At 45.0% G+C, this 26,033-nt stretch overlaps 1 protein-coding gene across 4 annotated transcripts in view; it reads left to right on the top strand.

Moving 5' to 3' along the window:
• Window positions 1–26,033, top strand: part of NTRK3 (neurotrophic receptor tyrosine kinase 3) — a 296,832-nt gene that overhangs the window by 197,509 nt on the left and 73,290 nt on the right. For 2 of the 4 annotated variants that reach the window (XM_055088209.1, XM_028495629.1), the window contains 2 exons: window positions 9,500–9,634; window positions 11,189–13,235. The exons of the other annotated variants lie outside the window; for them this stretch is intronic. In XM_055088209.1, the coding sequence (XP_054944184.1) occupies window positions 9,500–9,634; window positions 11,189–11,307 (254 nt within the window). In that variant the 3' untranslated portion in view covers window positions 11,308–13,235. Of the gene's footprint in view, window positions 1–9,499; window positions 9,635–11,188; window positions 13,236–26,033 lie in introns of those variants that run through there. 4 annotated transcript variants of the gene reach the window in all.

Below are 26,033 nucleotides of genomic sequence, written 5' to 3'. Positions count from 1 at the left end.
CTGTGGAGGGAATAGAACTTGGTTTATGGGAAGTTAAGCATTAACGATCTGTGAGACAGTGGAGTTATAGTTGGAATTGGATCATGCAAAATGTTTGTACCCAAAGGAACTAAGGAAATGGGATGATAGCAGACGGTATGTAAAGCGGAGGACATTGCTCCATCATTTACTAGGTGAGAGACTGGGAACGTGGGCACACATGGATTTCGTACATGAGCACATACCGAAAGATAGAGATGGCCATATGTAGATTTCTGCAGAAAGGGGAATAGAACAGGATTTATGGAAGATGCCGGAGAGATAGGAAATAATTGAGGAAAGAAGTTGGAGATAGGATTGAAGGCACCAGTTAAAGAAAAAAAGAAAATACATTTTTCTCTAATACAGAAAGAAAGAAAAGTAATCAAGCTGTGGTCAAGATGGTGCAGTGGGTTCATGCTTTGGTGCACCTCCTCTGCTCCAAACACACTGCAGTGACAGAAAAATATAAGAACACATAGCTTGGCCTAAGACCCAGCTATGTGGGCATAAGAGCAAGATAAGTAACCTGATGGGTCAGAAGTAGTACAAAAACAAAAGGTTGATGAGCAAAGCTACATTCATTCTCAGGCTGGGCTCCAAGTCTGGAGGCAAAAAGTAAGGACAGAAATTTAGCTCTCAAGGGTCCTGCACAACTATATGTGGTCCAGATTGTCAAGGGATCAGGGCTAGAATCACCGCTTGAAGCCATGGGTTGGGGACAGGTTTCCACATTGATGAAAAGAGTCTGAAAAAATAGTGTTGCCAACCCCTATCTGAGAGTACAGCTAATAGGAATCTCTGAACCTAAGGAGGTAGGGGAGAGAGGTAAAGATGTAACCATGAGATGATGAACTGACTTAAGCCACTCACCTAGCTGAAGACTGTTCTGCTATATCCCATTGCAAATCAGGATGGAAGGGAGAAACTATTCAACATGAGGAATAATAAAGTCATGTTATTACCGCATACCAGTCACAAAGTAAGTTATAAATTCTGGTTGAAATTTAGAAGTAGAACTTTTTGTTTTCAGCAGTTTTTTTATTTTAAAATGGTATCACCCTTTAGGAGCCCCAGACCATCATTATAGGATGGGTTTGGAATTGAAGTTCTAAGAGCCTTGGTGGAGGCAGCAATAACAACAACAACACCAGAAACGTTAGACAATGATGACTGAGCACAAAAGAAAAAGAGGGGAAAAAAATCCTTCCTACTCAAAATGAACTACAATCCAACATTATGAACCACGTAGAAAAAAAAAACAAACAGTTAACAATAAAGATGTTTGTTATCCTGACTTTTACTCAACAATGATCTAGATATTCTACCCAATGCAATAAGACAAGAAAAGAAATATAAGAATTGTGGAAAGACATACGACCATCGACCATCTTTTTGTGAATGATATGATCATCCTACATAGAATATCAAAAGGTACTTATAAAGCTAGAACAAGTTAGAGAGCTCAGCAATGTTACTAATACAAGATCAGTAAACACAAATGAATATATTCCCTAAACACAGTTAGAAAATTTAACTGAAAACAAATCACACTTACAATAGCAAAAATGAAATAAAACAAAAAAAGGCAAAAAAATATAAATTCTACAAAGGATATGCAATATCTTCTAGAAAATACAAGACAATATTAAGAGTATAAAAGAAGAATGAGCAAATGGAGCATATATCTTGTTCATAAATAGGAAGAACCAATATAATGAAGATGTTGATTATCCCCCAAGTTTATAAATTAAATACACTCCCAGTAAAAATCCCAGCAGGGTTTTTGAAGACACTTGTTTGATAAGCTTATTCTATAATTTATATGAGAGAATGAAAGAAAAAGAATAGCCAAGGTATTTTTTTAAAAGAAAGTTGAGATTTGCTCTCACAGACAAAAAGACTTATTATAAAGTTCTAGTAATTAAGATGGGAGACAAACAGGCCAAAGTATAATAATATCTTTTTAGCACTCAGAAAACATACATGTGTATGTATGTAGATATATAGATAAACAAACAGAAAGATGTGTGGCTATGTGTGTATTTTTGATGTGTCATTGCAAATCAGTATGAAAGGGAGAATTTATTCAATAAAACCACATGAGGAAAAATAATCTCATACCAGCCACACAATAAATTATAAATTCTGGGTGAAATTTAAAAGTAGAACTTTTTGCTTTAGATAAGGTTTTTGTTTTAAAATACTTTTAGATATACAGAAACATTGCAACAAGAATGCAGAGAATTCTCTTATACCTCTCACTCAGTTTTCTCTATTATAATCATCCTAAATCACCATGACACATTTGTCACAACTAAGAAGCCAGCTTTGGCATGTTATTGTTACCTAAACTCAATACTTCTTTCTGATTTCACCGGTTTTTCCTCAAATGTCTGTTTTCTGTTTCAGAATCCCATCCAGAATACCACATTACATTTAGTTATCATGGTTCTTTAACTTCATCTGATCTGTGACAGTTTCTCAGACTTTCCTTGTCCTTGATTACCTTGACAGTTTTGAGGTCAGATTTTATGCAGAATGCCTCCCAATTCAGTCTTGTTGGTTGGGGTCATGAGTTTTGGGGAGGAAGACCACAGAGATGTGTGCTGCCCTCATCACATCATATCATGCTTATCACATGGCATCACTGAATATGCTACCCCTGATCACCTGGCTGAGACCAGGATTCTCCACTGTAAAGTTACGATTTCCCCTTGCCATACTCTTTGGAAGTAAGCTGATAAACACAGCACACAAGGTGGGGAGTTAAGCTCCATTTCCTTGAGTGAGGAGACTCTACATAAATTTTTGGAATTCTTCTCTAAGAGAGATTGTTAAATATAGTACTTTTAGAGGAAAAGAGTATATCCTTTGACATTGAGGGGGGAAAATCTTAAGATACAGATTACAAATATCATAAAGGGAAAGATTAATGCATTTGTCTACATTAATTTTTAAAAATCTATATAAGATACCATATACAAAGGTAAAAGATAAACCATAGACTGAGCGACATAATTCCAATGCATACAGCCAACAAAGAATTTACATGCAGAATAAATAACAAACTCCCACAAATAAAAAAGACCAACTTATATACAATGTATGTATGTATGTGTAGATATATATAGTATGTGTATGTACATATTATATATTATTATATAATATTATTATATAGGTAATATATATCCACACATACACACATAATATATATAATGCACACACATGTATAACACACACACACACAACACAATGAAGAAAGTATAGGAAGAGACACTTCACAGAACAGGACACTCCAATTGAGGTGATGTGAACCTCAGCAGTAATCAGGGAAATGCACCTTAAAGCTACAAGAAGATAACACCTACTACACATCAGATAATATCATATGTGGAGATACAGGGTAAGACGTTCATCCATTTAGTGATCATAGAAATATGAGTTGGTCCCATCACTTTGGGCAATACAATGAAGGATTTCTATACACTAAATTACAGTGATATCCTCTAAAACCATTCTTCTGAAACATTTTTTTTGTGCATAGAAATCACCTGAAGAACTTGTTAAAATGAAGATGTTGATTCACTGAGGTCTAAGAGTCTCCATTTCTACCAAACTCCTAGCTGATGCTGATGCTGGTCTACATGCCCATAGTTTGAGTAACAAGCCTCTAGAGGTCAGCAAACAGTGGCCTGTGGGCCAAGGCCCAAATCTGGTTCCTGTCTGTTTTTATCATTGAAGTTTTATTGGAACACATTTGTTTGTTTCTGTGTTGTCTATGGCTGCTTTCAGACTACAATGACAGAATTTAGTAGCAGCAACAGAGACCGTATGATTTGTATAAAGCCTAAAATAGTATTTATTATCTGGGCCTTTACAGGAAAAGTTTGCCAACTGCTGCTCTAGAGAAACTCTCCCACATGCACGTAAAGAGACTTGTGTAATAATATTTATCGCAACTTTTTTTGGAGTAATGACAGAATGGAAATAAGTGTCAGTTAGTAGAACAGACAAATAATTCGTAGTATAGTCACATGGTAGACTCCATCAGTTACAATTAATGAATGAGAACTACACGTCTTAATGTGGATAAATCTAGAAAAAACATCCCTTGTTTTAAAATTTAAACGTAGGCAATTTTCTTACAGATATATACCTCTGCAGGCAAATTATTAAAAGATGCCTGGAAATGATCCTCATCTGTTTCAGGGCAGTGATTACCTCTGGTGAGGGATTAGATTAGGAACAGGATCATGGATGCATTCATATGGGCTCACAGCCATAGGTGTCATGTATTATTTCTCTCAAAAATTTGGAAAGAAGATATCAAAATGTAATAAATTGTTATTACTGGGTGGTGGGTACACAGTTTTGATAATCTCTACGCTTTCTTATTTCAGATATTTCAAACATTGGAAAAGAATAAAAAGAATCAAAGAGGGGAAAATATGCTGAATATAAAGACAAATATTTTGAAGTGCAGGGAGGGAGTGAAGATAGAGAAAGGTTATTCATACCTGAGGCTCTCTCTTCTCTCAATTAAGCAAGAGATATTCCGCTATTACAAATTGTCCCTTATAGAGTTAATTTTGAGAATGGTAAACAGGTTTTACCAGGTGATTAATTTTACTCCACGGCTTGTGAAGTATTTTGATTCTAAGAGGTCACTTCATCCAGGTCCTGGAGTGGAAGGAATTTCCCTTTCTCTGGAACTAGCATTTCACTCCTTTGATCCAAGCTCAGCTTATTCTTGGGACAATAGTGATACCAAGAGCGAAGCCCCCAAGCACATTCCTCCTCCTTTCGAGCGCGAGCCTTGCAGTATTCCTCAGGGAAGAGTCAGGAGAACCTTCAAGATTCCTTCAAGGAAGAGCCTTTGGCTTTTGTCTGAGAATCTCAGTGTTCCATGCCCTTGTATCTCACCTAGGTGTGGATGCCCTCCCACTGTGACTTCTCCTGGCGTGATTCCCTGAGCTAACTCACATTTGGGTTACATTCAGCAGCAGCCTTCTCCCTCAGAGCATCTGCGCACAGCTGGAGCCAGGCTTTGCACATGGGCCAGGGCAGTCTCATCATTGATTTTCCCAGCAGTATTGAGGCAACTTTACAGGAAAAGGTGCTGCGTACTGAAGCTGGGGATCTCAGTTCAACACTCTTAGCCATGAAATATACAAGAGGGACATTTCAGTTCCAAGTACACCTGCATATCCTATAGAAGCCTTTGTAGCATGTTTGTTGTTGTAAGGATATGGGAATACTTTGAGTCAAATCATACCCCATGAAATTTAACAGCTGTATTGAAAAGTCCTGCTAGCTGACACTTGATAACCTTTGGTCAAGTGCCTTACATGTGTCAAGCAAAGTGGAAGCACAGCCAGCTGATGATACAAATACCCAAAATACCATCTTCTCACCCAACAGTAGCATTATAAGTGGTCTGTAGCATGTTTTCTTCTTGGGAACCTGATTTCTGAACACAATGCCCTCTTCCCCATACAGTTCAATTCCTGAACTATCTCCTCTTTCTGAGATAGGTTTATCCCTCTGTTGGAGGTTTCCAGCCACTTATGTATCATTTTTAACCATAACCAGAGGTAGCATAAGTTTGGTCATTATAGGGATAATCAGTGAGGCTTGCTGAGAGGGCATTCCCTGGTCTTTAATGCACAGCCCATAACCTAGTGCTGGCTTTATGTTTATTGTAAAGTTTTCAACTCAAATGCTAAGACAAACCATGCAGGGATTGTAAATAAGTGAAGGAACCAGGTGGAGGATAATAGGGAGTGGTGTGGCATATGGTGAATTAGAGAACACATGCCCTGTCTAAATGAAGTGGCCACCACTTTGCTCTAGCTGATTATCATTGTGCAGAAATGCTGGCCCAACATTGACAGAACTCTTGGATTTTTAAGGGAAGCTAGAAATAGGGATATTTTAAATGTGAAATCTTCCAACTTTTAGATGTTGGCAACTAATTCAAAAATTTTTTAAAAATCACGCTAAAATGAGACACAACCCAGAGCCACAGATGGCCCATTGGTTAGGTTTGCAACCTCAGAATAACAGAGGAAATGATCTGAGAGCTTTAAGTAAGATAGTTTGTGGCCAGCAAGTCTAGGCATTTGGGTCTCACCCACATGGCTCAGTGCCACCATCTTTTTACTGAATCTGATGGCAGGAAAGAACTTAGATTGAGAACAATAGCCACATCAGGAGGTTAAGGTACAGAACCATGTAACGATAGTCATAACCCGGGACCACTGGGGCTCTTTGATGACCTTCTTCCCCTGACCTTAGAGAGGTCACCACACAGGCAGCAAACGAAGCAAGCGACATTTATGAGGGACATTTTCTTTACCATAATGTACCTTTTCCTGTCACTTCTTGTTCACATAGTGACCCAAGGGGAGAGTGCTGGGGAGAGAGCAATTCTGGGCTCCATACTTGGCCTCCCAGGAGGATTCTCAGATTCTACACTCTTGCTCTAGGTGTGACTATGTTCTGAATAATTGCTCGTCTCTACAAATTCATGATTATCTCTCTTTCATCACATTTACTTTTCATCCTTCTTAAGCTGAACTCCCAGAAGTAACATCAAAATGAAGGGGTCAATGTCTAGATAGAGTTTGGGATTCTTTACTTGGTAGGTCCTAATACAAACCAAGTGGTAGATGTGGCTGGCTAACACTTGCAGAAAATGAGGCAGCGTGGGAAAGGGTTGGGCTGGACATCTACTGGAGGAGGGCAGTGGCGGGGCATGGGGGGTGCTCGGCTCCCTGGTAGGGAAGCTGTTAGTGAGGAAGGAACACTCTAGTCCTCCAGCCAGGCCTTGCAGAAGGAGCCGGAGGTAAAGCCCTGCTTCCCCTGAAGAATGTCCCCATCACTGCGGCCTTGACCTCCATTTCTGCCTCCTTTTCTGTACATTGATTTTCAACAAATGGAAGCCACATTGCAAAGCAGTTAATTATAAGGAGTTTAAGGTTATGAAAAACTTGGTTCAGTGTTCAATATCAGACTCTGCCACAAGTGTACTTGGTTTTTTTTTTTTTTTAAATATATATTACTGAGCCTTAGTTTTCCCACACGTAAAATAGTGTTAATAATATCAACTTGTAAAAGATATTGAAGGGACTTCCCTGGTGGTCCAGTGGTTAGGACTCTGCGCTTCCACTGCCAGGGCCTGGGTTCAATCCCTGATCGGGGAACTAAGATCCTGCAAGCTGCGTGGTGCAGCCAAAAAAATAAAATAAAATAAATAAAATGGAGATACTGAATTAACTGTAAGCAGTGCCTGGCACCATCACTAACTTATATAGGTCTTTGGATTCCAGGGTGATCAGTGATGCATTGGATGGTAGGGCTATTATAGCCGGGCACTGCTTGAGTCTCCCTTCTTTAGCCCATGCCTGCCCACAGCATGCTTCAAGACATTTCACATCTTCTCACCCCTTGGGGAATGGTATAGAGGGTGTGGCTAGAATGTCCCCTGACTGGGGTGGGGTACAACGCAGGCTCCCCACCCTGACATCTACCCTGTGGACCCCTCCTGCTCTCACTCTCTCTCTGGACAAGGATCTCAATTGCTCTGTGCCTCTGATTCCCTATGATTAAGCCACCCATGACCTCAGTGCCAGGACTCCTGTGTATATCAACCTCCTCTTTCTCACAGCCAATGCTATGTAAATGCTAAGCGTTTCTGTGATGTAGCAACTTTAAGAGGATGAATGAATACATTTGACGAGGGAATGTTGGGAAACAATCCAATAGGGCTCCATTTGGTATTGGGCCTTTTATCAAGGCCATAACCCAAACCCACTTTATGGGGTTAGGGAATAAAATTACCATGTTGGATAACAAAAAGGAAGAAGCAGGGACAGAAAGGGAGGCCTTGAGAATCCAAAGTCAAATGAGTGTGTAGACAGAAGATGCAAGGGAAGTTCTCACTGGTGGGTGCTGGAAAGCTGGTAGCACTAGACTCCTAAGGCCAAAGCAAGAGAGTGGGTCTGGGATGGAAGCCCAGAGAGGGTGAGATGATTAGGATTTACAAGATTGTCAGAAAAACAGAGAGGTGTGAAGGTCTGGGCCATCTTTTGTGTTGCATGGCCATAGAAGGCAGCCCTTCTCTTGCTGCAGTGAATATTAAAGAGCTTGCCCTTGAAGATTTAACCGGCTTTTGGCCCAATGGGATTGGCTTCGAAAGCTTTCATCCAGTTCTCTGGGTGCTTAGCACCCCCTAGCCTCTTCCTTCACAGCTTCCCTCCATTGCCAAAGCGATCCCAGAGTCTCTGGCTTGCTTCTTAGGAAACATACACCTAGACAGTCCCTGAAGACCAGGCTCTGTTCTGAATTACAGAGGGCCTACGAGTAACTTTGTGCTGGATGACTCTGGGGACAGCTGTTGACAGATGGAGGAAAATGTTAGACGTGAGGGTCCATGGGCCACTGGGGGGCGAGGCTTTCTTCAGAAGTATACTTGCTCCTCTTTGGCCTTTCCTCCAGCCATCTCTCCCTTTCCCAGTCCATGTCCATGGTGGTCCTTGTCCCCCCTGCCCTCCCCTGAACATATGCCTTTTCCTTCCTGCTCTGGGGTTGTTCTGAGTGAAAGGGGGAGGAATGGAGGATTTTGGAGCGGTGCCTCTTATGCTATAAGCCTTCAGCATTTAGAATCTTGGAAAGGCTCCACCTGGGAAAGAGTTCCAGATAAAACAAACTTCAGATCCCGGCTCATATGGGAAAAGGCTCATGTTCACGGAGGTGGCTTCAGGGACCTTGGCAGAGGCTTGGCCCCTGCCTTTAATGGATCTGACATGGAGCCTTCCAGGGCCCATGATGCTGCATGGCCTTAAAGGGAGATTTCACTCACAGCTATGATACTTCTTTCATAGGGCTTAGAGTTGTCAGGTCTCTAGGGAACCAACAGCTTTTGTCGTTCTGTTTATGCCCTAACTGAGGCAAGAACGATTTCAAGGGGCCAAACACCCCATCTCTTCTCCTCTTCATTCCCCCTTGTCATGTTGTTCCCTCTTGGAGAGTAGCTGAATTTCTCTTCTGGGAGAGAAGGGGCCAAAAAGGTGGTCTCAAGACCTGTGGGATCATCAGCTCAGTTCATATGAATCATCCTTCCAGTCCCAGAAATGGCATTGACAAAAGCAGTGATGGGCACAAGTTCAGGGTTCCCCCGGCCCAAAAAGAGGGGTGGGGGGGTAAGCATGGTAGGGAAAGGTTGGACAGAGTTTATGGTGATCCCCTCATGCAGTTCCTTAATGGCACTGTGTGATACTCCGGGGACCATGTATCTAGATTTTATGCCTAAAATAAAGCAGGTGCCCCTACAGGTAAAGCAGTGTGAGTACAGGAGCTGGAAACACCTGGATTTCTGTTTCTGGCCTTGTGCACTTAAGAAAAATACTTCCCCATGTCTTTGCACATGGGGCTCAATACTGACCATTAATTCCCCCATGTCTGCCTCTTCTGCCAGGGGTCTTTTCAAACATAGACAATCATGGGATATTAAACTTGAAGGACAATAGAGATCATCTAGTCCCATCAACTCACTATATATATGAGGAACCTGAGGTCCAGAGTGGGGAAGTGTCTTACCCAAGGTCACATGGTGAGTTACCTCCTTTGACGTCTTTGTATGCAGTACAGACCCCCTATCCCCCTCACCAATTTTAATTCTTAAGATCTTAAGGCCTCATGAAGTTTCTGTAGGTCCCAGAGGACTCAGGGATGACTAGGTGCCTAGTGTGGGATTGGTACTAAAATCCCTTAGGTGAGGGAAATATTCCAGGCCAGGATACTTCACAGGGCCTAGGTGAGGCATCTGGGGGAAGTGAGAGAGGGACCATGGCCTGGAGAGAAACAATGGAGTCACAGACCCTCTAGACCAATGGCCTGCCTTCCCTCTGTCTCAGACCCAAGAGAGCCCTTGTCCTGGGTTAGCACAGTGATGCTAGCACAGAAACATCTCATGTTGAAACCAAGTCTCCCTCTAAACATGACCTCATCAGTGAGGAACTTTCCTCCATCTCCACAATCTAACCCCGCTCCCTGCAGAAGGAGGGCACCCAACATCCAAGATGACTCAACTCTGTTTTGATTGCAATATGCCCTCAGAATGAGGAGGGGAAAGTCTCAGTGCTACCAACTCGATCTCTCCCCCTCATAGCCTCAACGTCTAGCTGCCCATTACGCTCTTCACATACCTGCACACAGCTTTCCTAAAAAGGTTGGCTTACTCCTGTCTTGTCTGCACACGCACGTAAACACCCACACACTCGTTACAGACATTATTTTATAGACATTATTTTAATCCGGGGTTGACTGAAAAACCTCCTTCTGGAGATTTGATCAGGAACACCCATGTCTCTGGACATCCTAATTCCGTCCATGGCAGGGTGGGGCCAGAGAGGAGCTGAGCTAGCATGGAAGTCCTCCTTGCTTGAGGCTACCCATGGCTTGATGGCCACCAATGCTACTCCTCCAGGGTATTCCATCCCCTATGAGACTTGGAATTACGGGAAGGCTGAGAGATCAGCCATCATTGCACTGACTGCGTGAAATGAGAGGAAAAAGTGAAGGAGAAGGAGTTTATAGTCTTGGAAGTACAGTGTCCCCAACCTGTTGCAGTCAAAGGTGGTTCACATTATGCCAGCTCCTAGGATTAGAAATGGCCCTTAGGTATCCCTTAAGAATGTAAGGTCTGGAGAGCATTCTCCTCCCACCCCTTTGCCTCCCAGGGACACTAGCGATTATGCCCTGTCCCCACCTCCCTCTCAAGCTCATCATCAGGGCCTCCTCCTACTTAGATGAGGCTGCCCCTCCCCTCCTCTTCCAGGACAACCCAAGGCCAAGCCCCCAAATGTTTTGCTCACGTCCCTTCCTCGGTTCAGTGGAGGCTGCAGCAAAAGTGGAGTGTTTCCAGTTTCTCTGACCATGCTTGGTTTTAAGTTAATCCCCTCCTCCTATCCTTCCCTTTTGCTGAGAATTCATTTGGCTGTTCCCAATATATCTGTATCCGTATCCCGTATCTCCAGTTCTTCCCCCTACCTTTCAAGCTCCCTCTCTGTTTCCCCTTCTAGTTTTGATCTTCTTTGGGGGTTTTGGTTTTTACTTTATTTTGCTTTTTTCTGTTTTTCTGTTTTTTTGTTTTTGTTTTTTATAGGTTTCAGAGAAATTATGTTGAATCCAATAAGCCTTCCCGGACATTCCAAGCCTCTTAACCATGGCATCTATGTTGAGGATGTCAATGTTTATTTCAGCAAAGGACGTCATGGCTTTTAAAAACTCCTTTTAAGCCTCCCTGTTTTGATGTCACCTTGGTAGGCTGGGCCCTCTGAGAGGTTGGAAGCTCTAGGCATTGTTCTGTTTGGATCCGGGGATGCTAAGTAGAAACTACACGAGCCGCCGGTGCCCCTGCATCCTTTATCACCACCAAGACGGGTGTTTGCCCCCATCCGCCACTGGCAGGGTTGCCCTTTCCCTCCAATCATCACTGTGCTCCTTTTTTTTCTGGCCTGCAAGGCAGCACCTGCCATCATCTTAAGAGCCAATAAAGAGAATTAAAAACCTGTGCACCAGGAACCATCTCTTAAATACACTAGCCATTCTCTTGCTTTCCACAAACAACCCAACCACCACGAGAAAGCCTGATGAAGTCCATCCGTGCTCCGGCCTCACTTTCCCCGCTTGGAAGCGTGGGGTCTCCCTGGCTCTCCCTAGGATACCAGGCCATCCTCTTAGTGACCTCGTCGCCCTGCAGCCTCCCGTGGGGAAGAACATCTAAGCAGAGGTGGAGACGGCGTGGTGAGAGGAGAGGGAACCAGGCCCAAGTATTGGCACCAGATTAGGTCTCAGAGGAAAGAATGGAAACCAATCATTTTCTATATATATATATATATATTTTTTTTTTTTTTGGTGGAGAAAACCATACCTTTTTTTTGGACACACTTTCCCCCTACTTCCTCTTCTTTCTGGAACGGCTCACAGTGAGTGGTATTAGAAAACTCCTTGGAGAAGAGGATTTCTCCAGGGCTCCTTCTTGGCCTTTAGATCTGCAGTTCCGACAAGCTTTGGCTGCAGGAGGTCTTGCCTGTGAATTGGGCATCCTGCTAGGACCACAAGGGACCAAGGGAATCAGGGACCAAGGCCCTTCCTGCTGTTCCATGATCCCAGGATTGGCTCTCTTCCCCCACTTTTACTTATTCTTGACTCTGAGAACTTTTGGCACCCAATGGAATCACCATTTCAAGGCCAAGATGAACTGAAGGGGAAGAGAAGTAAAAATTGGCCTCCTCCAGCCCCTCTCATGGCTCCAGTGGAAGTGTCATCCTGTTCTCTGGTCAATATATGTGTTTACTTTGCTTGCTTTGACTCATGCCTTACTCCATGGCCACCCTCTCCCAAAGGGGGAGGTTTGTTTCCCCCATTTTCAACTTGATCCACTGGGGAGAGGGAAAGGGATGCTTTTCCCCCTGCTTCAATAGGAAAGATACAGTTGTAGGGCCTGAACCTCTCCCAGATTTGCTGCCATGTTGGCTGAGTGGACTTCAGGCTTGGCCTAGTTCCACCACCACCACCCATGGTGCCTCCATTGTAGGGGGTCAGCACAGGCTGCCCCCTTGAGGGTGGAGCATGGAGGAGGGGGCCAACCCATGGGGAGCTCATAGGACAAAATGGTGGTGGTTTTAACCCACTAAGTTTTGGAGTGATGATGCACAGTGATAGCTAACAGATTCTCTGCCTTGGGAAATTTCCCTGGGGGTTAGGATTCCCACTTAGGGTTTTAGGTCCTGAGTCCTGTGGATGGTGGTTCTTCACGTCGGGTTCTCAGCCTGATTCTGCAGACACCTCCATGGGCTTTAAAAATGCACAGCTTTCCAAGTTCTTGCCCAGTATCTGGGGCGGCCTCCCGGGCACCTGAATGTTTAGAGTATCACATGGGGATTCAGGTTCTCTCCAGGGCCTAGAAGTGTGTTTATTTAGCCCCTCCCAGCTCCCCGCCATCCTGCTCCCCATTGCTTCACGTCTGGCTATTCCCCATTGTGTCCTGCCAACCCTTTGGGCCAGGGCCCCCTCCTGAGTGTGGCTTTAAGGAGTAAGCTTGAGGATGATGTTTTTTAATTATTGTAAATCATTACCTCATTTCCAGCCTCCCAGGCTCCATCCATCCCAGCATCTTTTATTCTGCCATTTTCCTCACCTTGTGCTATGACCATGGGGCGTTGTGTTTCCGCAGAGACATATAGGAGTGTTCAGTGTATAGTTTCTTAATAAACACTTTATTTTCTAATGAAATGACTGGATCAGACCTCTTATTTGGCAATTTTGCAAAGAATATTAAAGACACATAGAAATTTCAGGCTACCCTGTTTTTTAATCCCCTCCTGTTTTACTATTACTCTTTTAAAGAAGTTTCTTAGCCAAGTCCTGTTTGCAAAGGATTTTACAATCTGTTCCATTGGTTGCTTTCACTGAGACCCCTCCAGATACAGGCTGAGTCCATACAGTGAAGTGTTTCCTCATCTTACTGAGAAAGAATTGGAGGCACAGAGAGTTGAATGATTCACTCAGGGTCACACAGCACAAGAGACAGAAGTCAGGTTCAAACCTGACTCTTTCAGATACAACTCAGGTTACTGAGACCCTTGTCTCTTCGGTGGCTGGGGACTCTTCTATTGTCCGAACAGCCAAGGCTTATGGAGACTCTTTCTTCAGAGCTGATGTGTAAGGGGGTCTGGGAGTGGGGTTGAGGGATCCTTTATCTTTGGTGCACCAGTAAGCCAGTGTAATTTTTCCCTTGGTTGGAGTGGTTTTATATCTCCCTTATGGATCTTGGGGAAGTGACCTTGCCCAGAGGAAGATGGGGGGTCTGTGCTTGTAGGCCAACCTGCCGATCATCCAGAGATCACCCCCTGCCCCTGCCCCCACCCCCCCGGGCACATACACACTAAGGTAGGCCAAACTCTCATGTCAGGTCTCATGTGGGCTACCAGAAAAGGAGAGACAGAAGAGTCCTGGGGTCCTACTGAGGCTAAAATGCTTAGATGAGCTGGCTGTATCTGTCTGCCCTTGGTTCCTGGGCCCTGACCCAGCTAGAAGGGTCGAAATGCCTTCTGTAACTTACAATGTCTTCCTTTTAGGACGAAGGGACTTTGTATGTAGGAGATTTGGAACAAGAGAGGAGGTCGGGGGCTGGGAGGATTTTGACCCTTCCCTTGGTCTCAGTAGGCTTTTTTTGGGCTTCTTACTCAGGAAGTAAAGATGAGGCATGCAGAAGTAAGGTGGGTGAGCTCAAGGTGGAAGTCCAACAGGGATTGATTTGGCTAGGTTGGTGCTTTTTCTACTTACCCTTACTCAATCTCTTATTTAAGTCTAGATTGGTTTGAGCCCTCACCTCACCTCACCACCAATGGATTCTCCTTTTCTATAGAGTGGCCTGGGTAGGGGGTTGCCCCAGCTCCGCATTCTCCTGTTCTCAAGGGTTCCAGGATTGGACCAGGGATGCCCCAAGGCTTGAGACTGTCTTTGGGACCTTCAGGCTGCATGGATTCTAGGGAGAATTTCATTATTAATAAGTAGAGATATTTAAGTTTTGTTTTATCAGGATGCGTAGAGCCTGCCAGTGCATGGGAGAAAAGATGATGAATAGAAACTGCCCCTGGGAAGATGGGAAAGAAAAGCACCCATCCTCAGGAGGAAGGATCAGCCACATGGAGGGAGAGCTCTCCTGGTGCAGCAGGAGGAAGAGGAAAAGATGAGGGTTTAGAGGTTTGGGGTGGGCAAGGGAGTGAGAGAGTTCTTGTCTGGTGGCTTCTATTTTGCCTATAAAGTGTAAGGCAAGGCCTTGTGCTGCAAGTGAGAACATCTAAGAGCGTTGAGAAGGTCTAAAGCAGCAGAAGAGACCATGGCAGATGGCAGGGAAGCATGAAAAAGTTGCCGGGAGGAATGAGGACTGGCTGAGACTGGGGAGCTGTGTTGAGTGTCCAGGACTCTGTTCCCCATGCTTTCCTGCTGGGCCCTGAAGTCCCATGGCATCTACCCCAACATTAGAGGCCCTGGAGCAGTCAGAGCTGGCACAGGGGAGGCCTGGAGAGAGGAACTCAGCCCACCAAGGATGCTGGGTTGGACTGACTTCAGGCAGGGAGGCTCAGGGGACCAACAAGACCTGTAGCTCTGTATTTGGAATCTCACCCACAGGATTTCACAGTGGCTTTCTTGGACTTGAGCTTACATTTTGGTCCTAGGGGATTTCATGGCAAAGGTTCAATCTATGAACCCAGTGTGCTTGCCATGTGCTCTCTGGATCTTCATTCTGGAAGGAGTGATTGAGGGGCCCTGGTTCTGAACCCTATTCCCTGAAGCTCAGAGGGTGGGGAAATCACTGTACCCTTAAGAAGCTGTAGGACAGTGCTCAACTCAGTTATAGGGCCTTCCAGGGACATGCTCTGGAGAGGACCTGAGTCTTTCACTAGGGTTGTGTGGCCAGATCCCGGAACTGGTTGCCAAGCTCCAAAGAATGGGCTTTCCTGGGGAGCATTAGTAACAATCATTATGTCGAACTTATGAAGCACCTATTCAGAGCCAGGCACATTTGACCCATAAGGAAGCTGAAGCTCAGAAAGAGTTAGTAATCACTAGGCCAGGTTTTCACAGCTGTGGGTGGCAGAGCCAGGACTGACATGGGGTCTCTTTGACCTTATGGTGCTCTTGGCTGTTCAGCTGCCCCACAGAGCAGCCCATCTTCTGCTCCTGGAAAGCTACAGTCCTGGGGTCTCCACAACCATAGCCTCCCCGTGGCTCCCCAGGTGAAGTCCTTCAGGGGTCTTTGGGGCTAGATGCTATCCCTAACTTCCTCCTGGAAACACCCAAACAGGGTGACTTTGAAAAGAACGTCTGCCACGCTCCTCCTTCACCCATTCTAGCATTTGGTGACCCTTGATGCCTGAAAGTGTGGTTGTTCTTACATCTAAGATGAATCATCTGGCTTTCAGTTGGTGAGATCCCCAAACAGACAAGGGTGGCATCTTTGATGTCAAGAAGGACTTGTTGGCTGAGACACACCTGATCCTCAAGTTGGTAGGTGAGGCTGCCCAGCTCTGGGCAAGTGGGAGCAGCTTCAGGCAGGAAGGTAGTGGAAGGAAGATCCTTGCCTGACTTCTGCACCCCCATCTGAACTTTCTTCACCCTTCCTCAAAGACCTCCTGATGTGTGGAAGCTCGGCCATGTGCTTCTCACCCAGGGAAAGAGCAGATGCCAAGCATCTTCAATTTGGAAGCCAAGAAGCTGGGCTCTGGGCTACCGTGTCTCTCCCTTCTGACGTGGGAATTCTTTTCTGTAGCCAAGCTCCCAGTCATCACATCCTCCCCCTCCCCAGCCGCAGGTGGGACCTCAGCCTAGGGCTGGGCCGTGACACTTCCCTTGGCTCTGCCCAGCTCCTGCAGGTCAAGGCCAGGCCTGAGCAGAGGCTCAAGCGTCTCAGATACAGGAGCTAGACGCCAGGGAGGGTTTGATGCTGTGGAGACGGCACGGGGAGCCGGCAGATCAATGCAGGCTGACTTCATTGCGTGTAGCTTCCTGGACTGCGCCAAATGTGGATTAGGCAGAGGGCCTTTGTTCCTTCAGTGCTTACCGACTCCGGCTAGACTCACAGGTGGCCTCCAGAGTGACTCTGAAATGGAGAGCAAGATGAGGGTGGCAGTGAGGGACAGACGGTGAGGCGTGAAGGTGAAGGGCTGCTGGGTGCTCTGAGGCTCCTTTGGGAAAGACAGAAGGAAAACTCTTCCGTGTGACAGCGGAGGAGGTGACGGGGCAGCGAGGAGGGTGGGAGCTTCAGGGGAACCTGGTCTGCATCCGAATTTTCCAGGAGGCCTGAAGCTCTACTCCCTCGCACCCCTAGCTTTGCCCCACCCCTGACATCCCCACTGTACTGCTGGGGAGCGGGCGAAGCGGCCTGTGGCCTCAGTTGCCTTGGATAGCTCTGGTTCTGCATTTTGCCTTTAGAAATCCCGTAACCGCCCCCCTGCCCCAACCCTGCTCACCTCTCAAGAAAACCTCAGCCAAGATCTAATCATATATCCCAGAGCTAAATAAGCCTCCTTCCACCCTCCTTGAACCCAAAGGGAGTTGAAGATCTCTTGCTGGCAAGAGATCAGGTTTCTCGTCTGCTTTTGCACGTGGTTTGGAAATTTCATCAGGATTCTGAGGGTAGGATTTTAATCCCAATTTCTCCTTCGATAAAGTGACCCCAGTTTGCCCCTGGGACTTAAGCTCTGCTTGCTAGGGGAGGAGATTGGGTGGGTGATGAGGCCTAAGAGCTCGCTGCCTTTTCGTCTCTTTCCATCAGGACCCTGTTCCCTCCTGGGTGTGTACCTGAGAGCAGTAGCTCTTCCTTCCTCAACCCCTTTGCCTTTCAGCTGGAGGCGGATGCATTGCTCAGATATCCTGCAGGTTTGGGGGTGGGGCATGGTAAGAACTGGGGACAGTGAGGGAGATATTGGGGTTAGCCTTTGACTACAGCCTGTTTGGCTCCTGTGCAAGAAAGAAACAAGAAAGGCAGGAGGATCTCTGAGAAGCACAGATCCTAGAGGGACACAGAGGATGCTGATGACTCAGATTCTGTGCCAAAGGCAAGGCCAGGTCCATGCAGGTTCAGTTTGGGAAGGAATATGGAACTACTTGGGTAGAGGGGAAAGGCAGGATTTCCAGGTTCCCAGGGAAGAGCCGAGCTGTAGAGAAATCCTGACTGAGGGCTTTGGTGAGACTCTCAAGCCTGGAAAACAGGGGATGCGTGAGCTTCCTACTCAGACCAGAGGCAGCCCTGGGCTTCTCAGGATCACGTGTCTTCCCATGACCCTCTGCAAATAGGAGCCGCTTAAGGCCGCTCTGATGTCCATGAACCTGACTTTGATTTGGCTGAGAGTGGAGGGAGGGGCATGTGGCATAAGGCAGGAAGAATGGAGCTTGGCTTTTCTGAGAGGGAAAGAGCAGTTCTCCCTTCACACCCTGTCTAAGAGCCATGTCAGGCGCTGTCTGAGAGTTTGGAAGGTGGATCAGAATGGCCCACATGGCTTGGAGAAGGTTTGAAGACCGAGGGTTGAGGCTGCTCAGAGGTATGAGTTCCAGGGTTGTGTCCGACTTGTGGCTCCATCCAAGTTTGAGGAACAGAGTGTCATGTGAGTTTGGAAAAACCCCACCAAGCCTGACTTGGGTGAGTAATGGCAGAGGCCTTGGTGGCTGACAGTGACACCCAGCTTGTCTATGGAGCTCTCTTTCCCCCTCCCCGTTTCTACCTCCCATGTGCTGTTACCATGGCAGCAAAATGAAGCCTGGTTCGGCCTTTGGGGACCTCAGTGGAGCAACCGGCCTACTTCCCTTCAAAAGACAAGGGACAAGGCTTCCCTCTCTTGTCCCTATGTTTATTCCGCAGTGAGAAGGGCAAGGACCTAACCCCTGTAAAGTGACTTCACTGCTCTCAAATATGGCCTGGTGATACTTCTTTTATAGAGCTCTGAAATGCCACTACTTTTTTACTCTGAAGCACACACCAGCTTTGGTCTGTTTTGGTCCTCGTGATAATGTTTTAAAATTGCAGTGCAATGTCCATTACGTTGCAACGTTTGCAATAGCCTTTGGCCAAAGGTCATGTGATCCTGACTCCCAGATGGACTTCTCAGGGGAAGAGAAGGTGTGGGGCTGAGGGGAAGGGGTCCCAGGTGCTCTTGGAGGAATGACATCTGTCTACAGTCTGTGCCATGGTTCTTAGTAGCTGGACAGGCCTAGGGAGATATTTACTGCACACAGCCAGGTTCTCGAGGGTGTTGGGAGCAGGGAGACATGGAACGTCCTTGAGTTTGGAGCTGAGAGGGTTTAGATTCCATAACACAGGAGACCCCTGGACCTACATACGCTGTCTCACTGCCAACCCTTCTCAGCACTGGCCAGACAAGCTGTCTCCAAGATCTGCCCTCCTGCTTCCACAGTCAAGAAGGACAAGTCCTAAAGTCTGTGTCCCGTGGGCCAACCAATGTAGGCACCTCTCCCAGGGCCCTCCTACAAGCAATCTTAGGGAGAAGGAAAATTCCAGAATGCAGGCTAGATGCTAAGTCCAGCCCACGTATTTTATATACACCAACGTGTCAGCCTTCTCTTACTGTTAATTCTGAGAAAAAGACTCACGTGACAGAGAACCTGAGAGGAAATCTCAAAGCAATTTTTGTCATGAGCGTTACGTCTCTGAAAACTCATGCTGGCTGAGAGGGCACAGCCAGGATCTCTCTTGTCACTCCCATCTTAGAGCCACAGCTCTGGACCAAAGCCTTTTGCTTCAGAGGGAGCCAGATGCAGAGCCGGCCAGTGAGAACTTGACTCTGTGGGGGAGGGTGAGTAGAAGACGCACCATGAATAAAGAATATATTCTGAGATTGTCCTTCCTGCGAGAACTGAAATTCTGAGTTCATGTGTGAATGACTCATGGAATCGTTCAATCTTTATGGCTGTCAACTTGACATTTCCCGGTATTATAACAGGCAATTGCTGCATAGTACCTTTGATACCAAATGGACAATCTGGTCATTAAAAAGACCAGAATGACACCACTGTGCATTTTCAGGATGGTATCTTTGGCCATCTTAGTAATTTTGTGGGTCAGCCACTTGACCAACTACTGCCCTACATGGATTGATCAGTTTTCTGGGAAAGCTTCAGTTTCTACAATGGGGTCCTGTCTTCATCTGAATGCCCAACTTGTTATTAAATAAATCATGTTGTAAGGATCAAGTGCTCTCCTTTTCCTTGGCTGTGGAAATGTTTCCCTCTAGTTTCATAAGATGCTAAGAGCCCATCAAATAACTTTGGAGAGCATTGTATGGTATAGCCATAGTTTGTAGGTTTACCATGCATGTTAGGATACTAAAGGCTCTGAGAAGTCCTCCTTTAAATAACCCTTTTTATCCTACCTCTTTCCCAATCTAATTGAACATAAAACACTCTTCACTCTAAATAGACTCATGCATACACTCTAGGTAACACTGGGTCAGGGTGTGGGCAGAAGCTTTTTGAAGAAGAACCAAGCAAGATGGGTTAGTCAACCACTGACCTCTTACATCAAGATGAACCACCACAAAAAAAAAAAAAAAATAGAGAAACAAAAAAGGTGAACCACAACACCCTGACACCTTTTGCCCAGCTTTAGGCTCAGTCCCCCAGTTTGGCCCTCGACTTTGTATGGAGGAAGAAATGATTCTGGCAGCTGGTGGGTAGGTGCTCTTGTGAAGTGCAGGAACCCTTCACTGCGACGCCTCAGAAGAAAATGGTAAGTCATTTCACGTAAGAGCTTAAGACTTCAGCCCTAAACCTGGTCACCCTCCCAGGCGGGTGGAGGTGACATCATCTAGCAGTAGTGCGTGGCAGTGAAGAGCTGGTAACAGTCTCAGCACTACCGCCAGCAAAATGACTTGGGTAAGTTACCTTTCCTTGTTCCATATTTGTCTCTGAGCTTGCTGTTCCTCAGATAAATGATCCTACCCAGACAGGTGTCCCGAATACCATGTCCCCATGAGTCACTGTTGTCTCCTAGGGGGGGACATCTTTTGGTTCTGGGGTCTGTCTCTCTGTGCTGAGTGTCTTAGTGTATCATGCGGGAAGGGTGACCTCTGCCCCCTCCTGGAGTGCTGGGGAGGGTGGAGGAGGGAGAGGATGGCTGCCCTTCTGGGTGAGGGTGGGTGGATTTCTCCCGAAGAGGAAGGAAGCAGATGCTTGGAGGTTAATAGACCCTCGCTGTCACAGTCAGACAGGGCCAAGCGGGAGTTCTTGGCAAGATTTTCCAACTTTGATCTCAAGAAGGCAGCTCTGCCTAACAAATAGTCTGAAATGTCAAAGAATAAATGTTAAAGCTGGAGGGGTCTTTCTCCTGGGAGTTGCCTGGGCTGGCTAGGGAGGGAGAGGAGGAGGAAGAGAGGGACACAGCAGAATCCTTCACATAAAGATTCCGACTTGGTTTTGTGATATTTAAGAAAAAAGAAAACTGAATTATTTATAGCGCAGAAGATGGAAGCTGGATGTAGAAAAGTGGCTGGGCTTGAGATGGTAGTTCACCATCCATCTGCCCCAGCCTTGAAATGGTAAAACTTTTCTTGTTGGTGACATGCTCTTGACCTCTCCTTATCTGTTATTATGATTACTATGATTGTTCTTTTAATTAAGAAAATGCATGGCTTTTGCTTATGTGAGTCAGGGAGAGGCAGTTTCTAGAAATTCCCCCATCAGCTTCCAGCTTTTGCCTCTTCAAACAAGGATCTGGGGACCCCCGCTCCAGTAGGGGTGGGTAGCATCTTGGGTAGCAGTTGGTGGCCTGGCCATCAGTTGGCCATGTTGATCTGGGGAGGTGGATTTCATGTGTCAGTTGTTCCATCTAAAAAATGGAGCCAATTGTCATATGCCTCTTCTAGGTATACTGGGCGTATGAATGATGCCATGTGGTCAAAACACCTAGGCACTTGGGTGAGGGTGGCAAGAAAATAGCATCTGTGTTACGTGAAGGGGGAAAAGGAATTGAGATTTTAAAAAGGGAAAATCAGATGTGATGGAAGGATTGGTGTTAAAGCTAGAGGGAATGGGGTCTTTCATCTGTTTATTTTTCTCAGTGATGTAGTTTAGATATTAACAAAATTACTTCTGTTTGATAATACATCTGATTCTATAGCATGGGTAACTGAAAGCCACTGATAATCTCAAAATTGCAGTCAAATTTAAAATTGCTAGTGTAATTGACGCTCTCAGGGATGCCAACAAATAGAGCCAAGCTTTGGACAGGTTGGGGGTGTTTGAGTTGAGGCTGGTCCAGGTGCAAATCAGATCATCAGTAAACCTCCAAACAAGCAATGTTGTGTTTAAGATTTATTGCTTTTACTGAAAATATTAATACTTTTGCTTTTTTTCTAGACTTGTTTTTTTTCCACTTCGAAGGACCTAGAGAACATTTTGCAGTTAAAATGTCACAGTGACACTCCTGTTATAAAACTCTGAAAGTGTACTTATTTTTATATTCGGTAACTTACTCTACCTCACAGAAAGGTCTTCCAAATATTTTTTTCCCCACTCCCTACTTTCAATGCTGTAGAAGTATGACTAGCATTCTTGCTCTAGGACAGTGGTTCTCAAACTTTCTGGTCTTGGAACCCCTTTACACTCAAAAATTACAAGGACCTTGAAGAGTTTTTGTTTATGTGGGTTATATTCATCTACAATTACTGTAATTTAAATTAAAACTGAGAAACATTGGAAAACACAAGCACACGCGCGGGCACACACACACACACGCACACACACACACATTTTATTTAGCCATCAGAGCAATGATGCCATCACATGTCAGGAAGTCACTGGAAAAACTCCTCGTATACCTGTGAGAGAATGAGAGTGAACAAAAAGACAGACCATCTTAGTATTCCTAGGAAAATAGTTTTGACATGTGGATCTCCCAAGAGGGTCTCAGGGCCACCAGAGCTATTTGGACCACATTTTGAGACCTGCCACTCTAGGGAAAACTGAGGCATGAGCAGATTCTGAAATCAAGTCTAGGTCCCCTTGGTACCAGTGAATGGTACCAGTTATGCACTTTGCTGCAAGTGTCGGACTCCATCAGAACTTTATTTCTTCATGCAAACATCACCACTGCCCCTAAAGTGCCAACCCAAACCCAGCTGGATATAACCACATATGCTCGGTTGCTAGGAATGTGGGAACCATACAAGAAGGAATTCATCTATTATAAAGAAAACTGGGAGGTTGGGTGCGTGCTTGCTCTGGAGAAGGAACGTGGGCTTGATGCAGCAGTAAATATTATTGGCTGATTGAAGAGACTCAGCATGAACAGGGTTTGCAAAATCCCAATGGTGAGGACAGGGAGAATAAATGTCAGGGGGATGAAGAGCTTTTGCAATCAGCACCTTGCGGGTCAGAAGTCTCACCGTGTGCATCATAGCCCTCATTGTGCATCGCATTTGGATTTGTCTAAGGAACATGTAGGGCTTAGCAGTGTTCTACCAGGTCCCTTAGGAGCGTCTATTTAAGTTTAGAGACCCTGGCCCCTCCCTCATTCACCTAACCTGGGCAGCTTTGGTGGAGAAAGATTGGACCATGAAATGCATAAGGTCTTAAGGAGCCTCGTGGGGTCAACTCGATACAGGCATCAGACAGAGGCAGTTGTCCAGTCCTTGGGTCCTGGGTGCACGACACCGTGTTTATGCTTCCTAGCGTTTTTACCTTTATAACCCAGATTTATCATTTATATCTGGGGGAATCAAGAACAGCTCTCAGCTTGTTCTGAGGAGTCCTTTGTCCCCAGTATTTCACAATCCTCACCAGGAAAACAGGATCTTTCAAGAATGCCTCTGAGGTCATGAGTTGATGTTGGTTCATTGATTCATCCTTCAAACAGTTATTGGACATCCACTCTATACCATGAGTGGCATCTACTCTGCCACTAAGTGAAGCAGTTGTATTTCATGCCCTCCAGAGCTTCACAGTCTATTGCATTGGTTCTTATTGGGGGAAGGGGTGACTTGTCTCCCAGGGAGTTTGATTATCACAAATAAGGGTATAGCCCCCATAACTGACAGCCCCCATAACAATGAATTACCTGGCCCAAAATGTCAGTAGTGCCAAGGTCAAGAAATCCAGTCTAGTGGGAATACAGATTGGTATCCCTTAATCTTGGGAAAGAGGGTTTTCATACTTTTCAGGGCCCTCCTTCAGCTGCCAGGAGTCCAAGGGCCATGGCACCCACAGCCCCTGTCCCACGCCCCTTCTAGATAAAGTTGCAGATGCCTAAACCAGAATTCCTTACCAAAATGGTCCTTAGCCCACTTCCAGGGCACGTGCAGGCCTGTCTGTTGGTCTTTTCTCCTAAGGGTGGGCTTCACTGCAGGTGTGTGCTCTGTAAAGCCCAAGAGTTGGCCAAGGGGCTGCTGTTTGGGGGCAGAGGGGAGTGTGAGTGAGGGGTGAGTGGTGGCTCAGGCTGGGGCGCCTGGCGCTTCTTTGGCTGTGCAGTGGAAAAGGGAAGCAAGCCGGGGTCCAGTTCTCTGGCACCGCATGGCCCAACTACCAACTCCAAGGAGCCTGAGATGTCTAAATTTGTACCTGGTTCTTCAGGTCATTCTGAAAATATATTCAATAGAGTAGGAAGATAGGATGTACCTTATTTAAGAGCGTGTTAGCTTGATTTATGACTTCCGAATTTCTGAACATGTGAGATGTGAGCTTCTAATTATTCTATTGTCCCAGGTCCTACAAATGTAAGGCACAGGCCTGGTGCAGACAAATGAGTAATTATGAAGCAATATGATGAAATTGTGAATGAAGTAAACATAGAGGAAGGACACTTAGTTCTTAAATGTAATTCTGGAAAATATTGAATCATGACATCTGTTTGCAGCTGTATAAATAGAAATGGCAGTTCAGGGAACCCACAATCAGGATGATCAGTTCAGACTTTCAATGTGCCATCATTTAGAGAGATGTCTGCCTCTCGAGTCTGGGAAGCCTGATCCCATTGGCACATAGATAAATACTATGGTCCATTGGCAGCCTCGGGCTGTTCAAGTCAGGCGTTCTTTGTGCTGGACCATCTCCACGCTGGGGTGGTGCTCATATAGTGTCATGCCCTTGTCAGGTTGCCATGGAGACTGATCTTGAGGGCTCCAAAACTGATTTGTATTTATTGGGGATCTGCTGTTTTCTGGATGCTGTGACCAGCATTAAACAGAGAGAGAGAGAGAGAGATAGGATGCACTCTCCCCTCCCCTATGTGGGGACTATTGGTAGGGTATCTTTCTGCAACAGAGAGGTAAAGACCTTGGAGAAATTGAATGGGTATGATGGTGTTTTACTTCTAATAGCATTGTGGTTTGTTTCTGATTACAAAAGTAATTTATATTCACAGTAGGCAATTTGTTGAAATACAGAAAAGCACACAAACACATAAATTATCCACAGTCCCATCACCCAGAGACAACACCGTTAACATTTTAGCTTTCTGCCTTTCAAATCTCTTTTATGTTCTTATTTAATTATTAAAAAGAATCAAATCATTCTATGTGCACGTGCGCACACACACACCCATTGCTTTTCTACTTCCTTTTTTATAAGATTGTTTCATGTTCCATTTAACTAATCTTTTGCAATATTAAAGGCTTTTTGTAGATAATCTATTCACATGGTTCATACACACACATGCGCACACACACAACTTGTGCATGAATGTTCATAGCAGCATTTTTCAAAATAGCCAAAAAGTAGAAACAACCCAAATGTGTATCAACTGATGATAAACAAAATATGGGATACACTAACAATGGAATACTACTCAACAGTAGAAAGGAATGGAGTACTGATATATGCTACATGAATGAACATCAAAAACAATATGCTAAGTAGTGAAAGAAGCAGGACACGAAAGATCCTGTTTTGCACGATGCCACTTCTATGAAATGTCCAGAAGAGGCAAATCTATGTAGACAAGAAGTAGATTAGTGGTTGCCTAGGTTTGGGGTTGGAAATGGGGATTACCTGTAAATGGACCCAAGAGATCTTATTGGGGTGATGAGAATGTATTAAAACTGGATTATGGTGATGGTTGTGCCACTGGTAGATTTACTAAAAATCATTGAATTGTACATTAAAATGGGTGAGTTTTATGGTAGGTAATACCTCAATAAAGTTTATTTATTTATATGTAAATATATATGTAAAATAAAGTTTATATGTATGATATATATAATAAATATATGTAATATGTTGATGTAAAATGAAGATTTTATATACAAACTTTATTGAGGTATTGTCTACCTCAGTTATTATATATATATATTATATATATTATATATATGTTACATATATACATGAATTCTTCCTACACCTGTCCCTCATCTGCAAGTTCATTGTACCACCACCACCATCACCACACAGGTAACCACTGTTATTGTGTGTCCTTGTGAATTATATCTAAACAA

Source organism: Physeter macrocephalus, chromosome 11, assembly GCF_002837175.3.
Source record: "Physeter macrocephalus isolate SW-GA chromosome 11, ASM283717v5, whole genome shotgun sequence".
Classification (NCBI taxonomy): domain Eukaryota; kingdom Metazoa; phylum Chordata; class Mammalia; order Artiodactyla; family Physeteridae; genus Physeter; species Physeter macrocephalus.
This window is presented reverse-complemented; position numbering and strand designations above follow the sequence as displayed.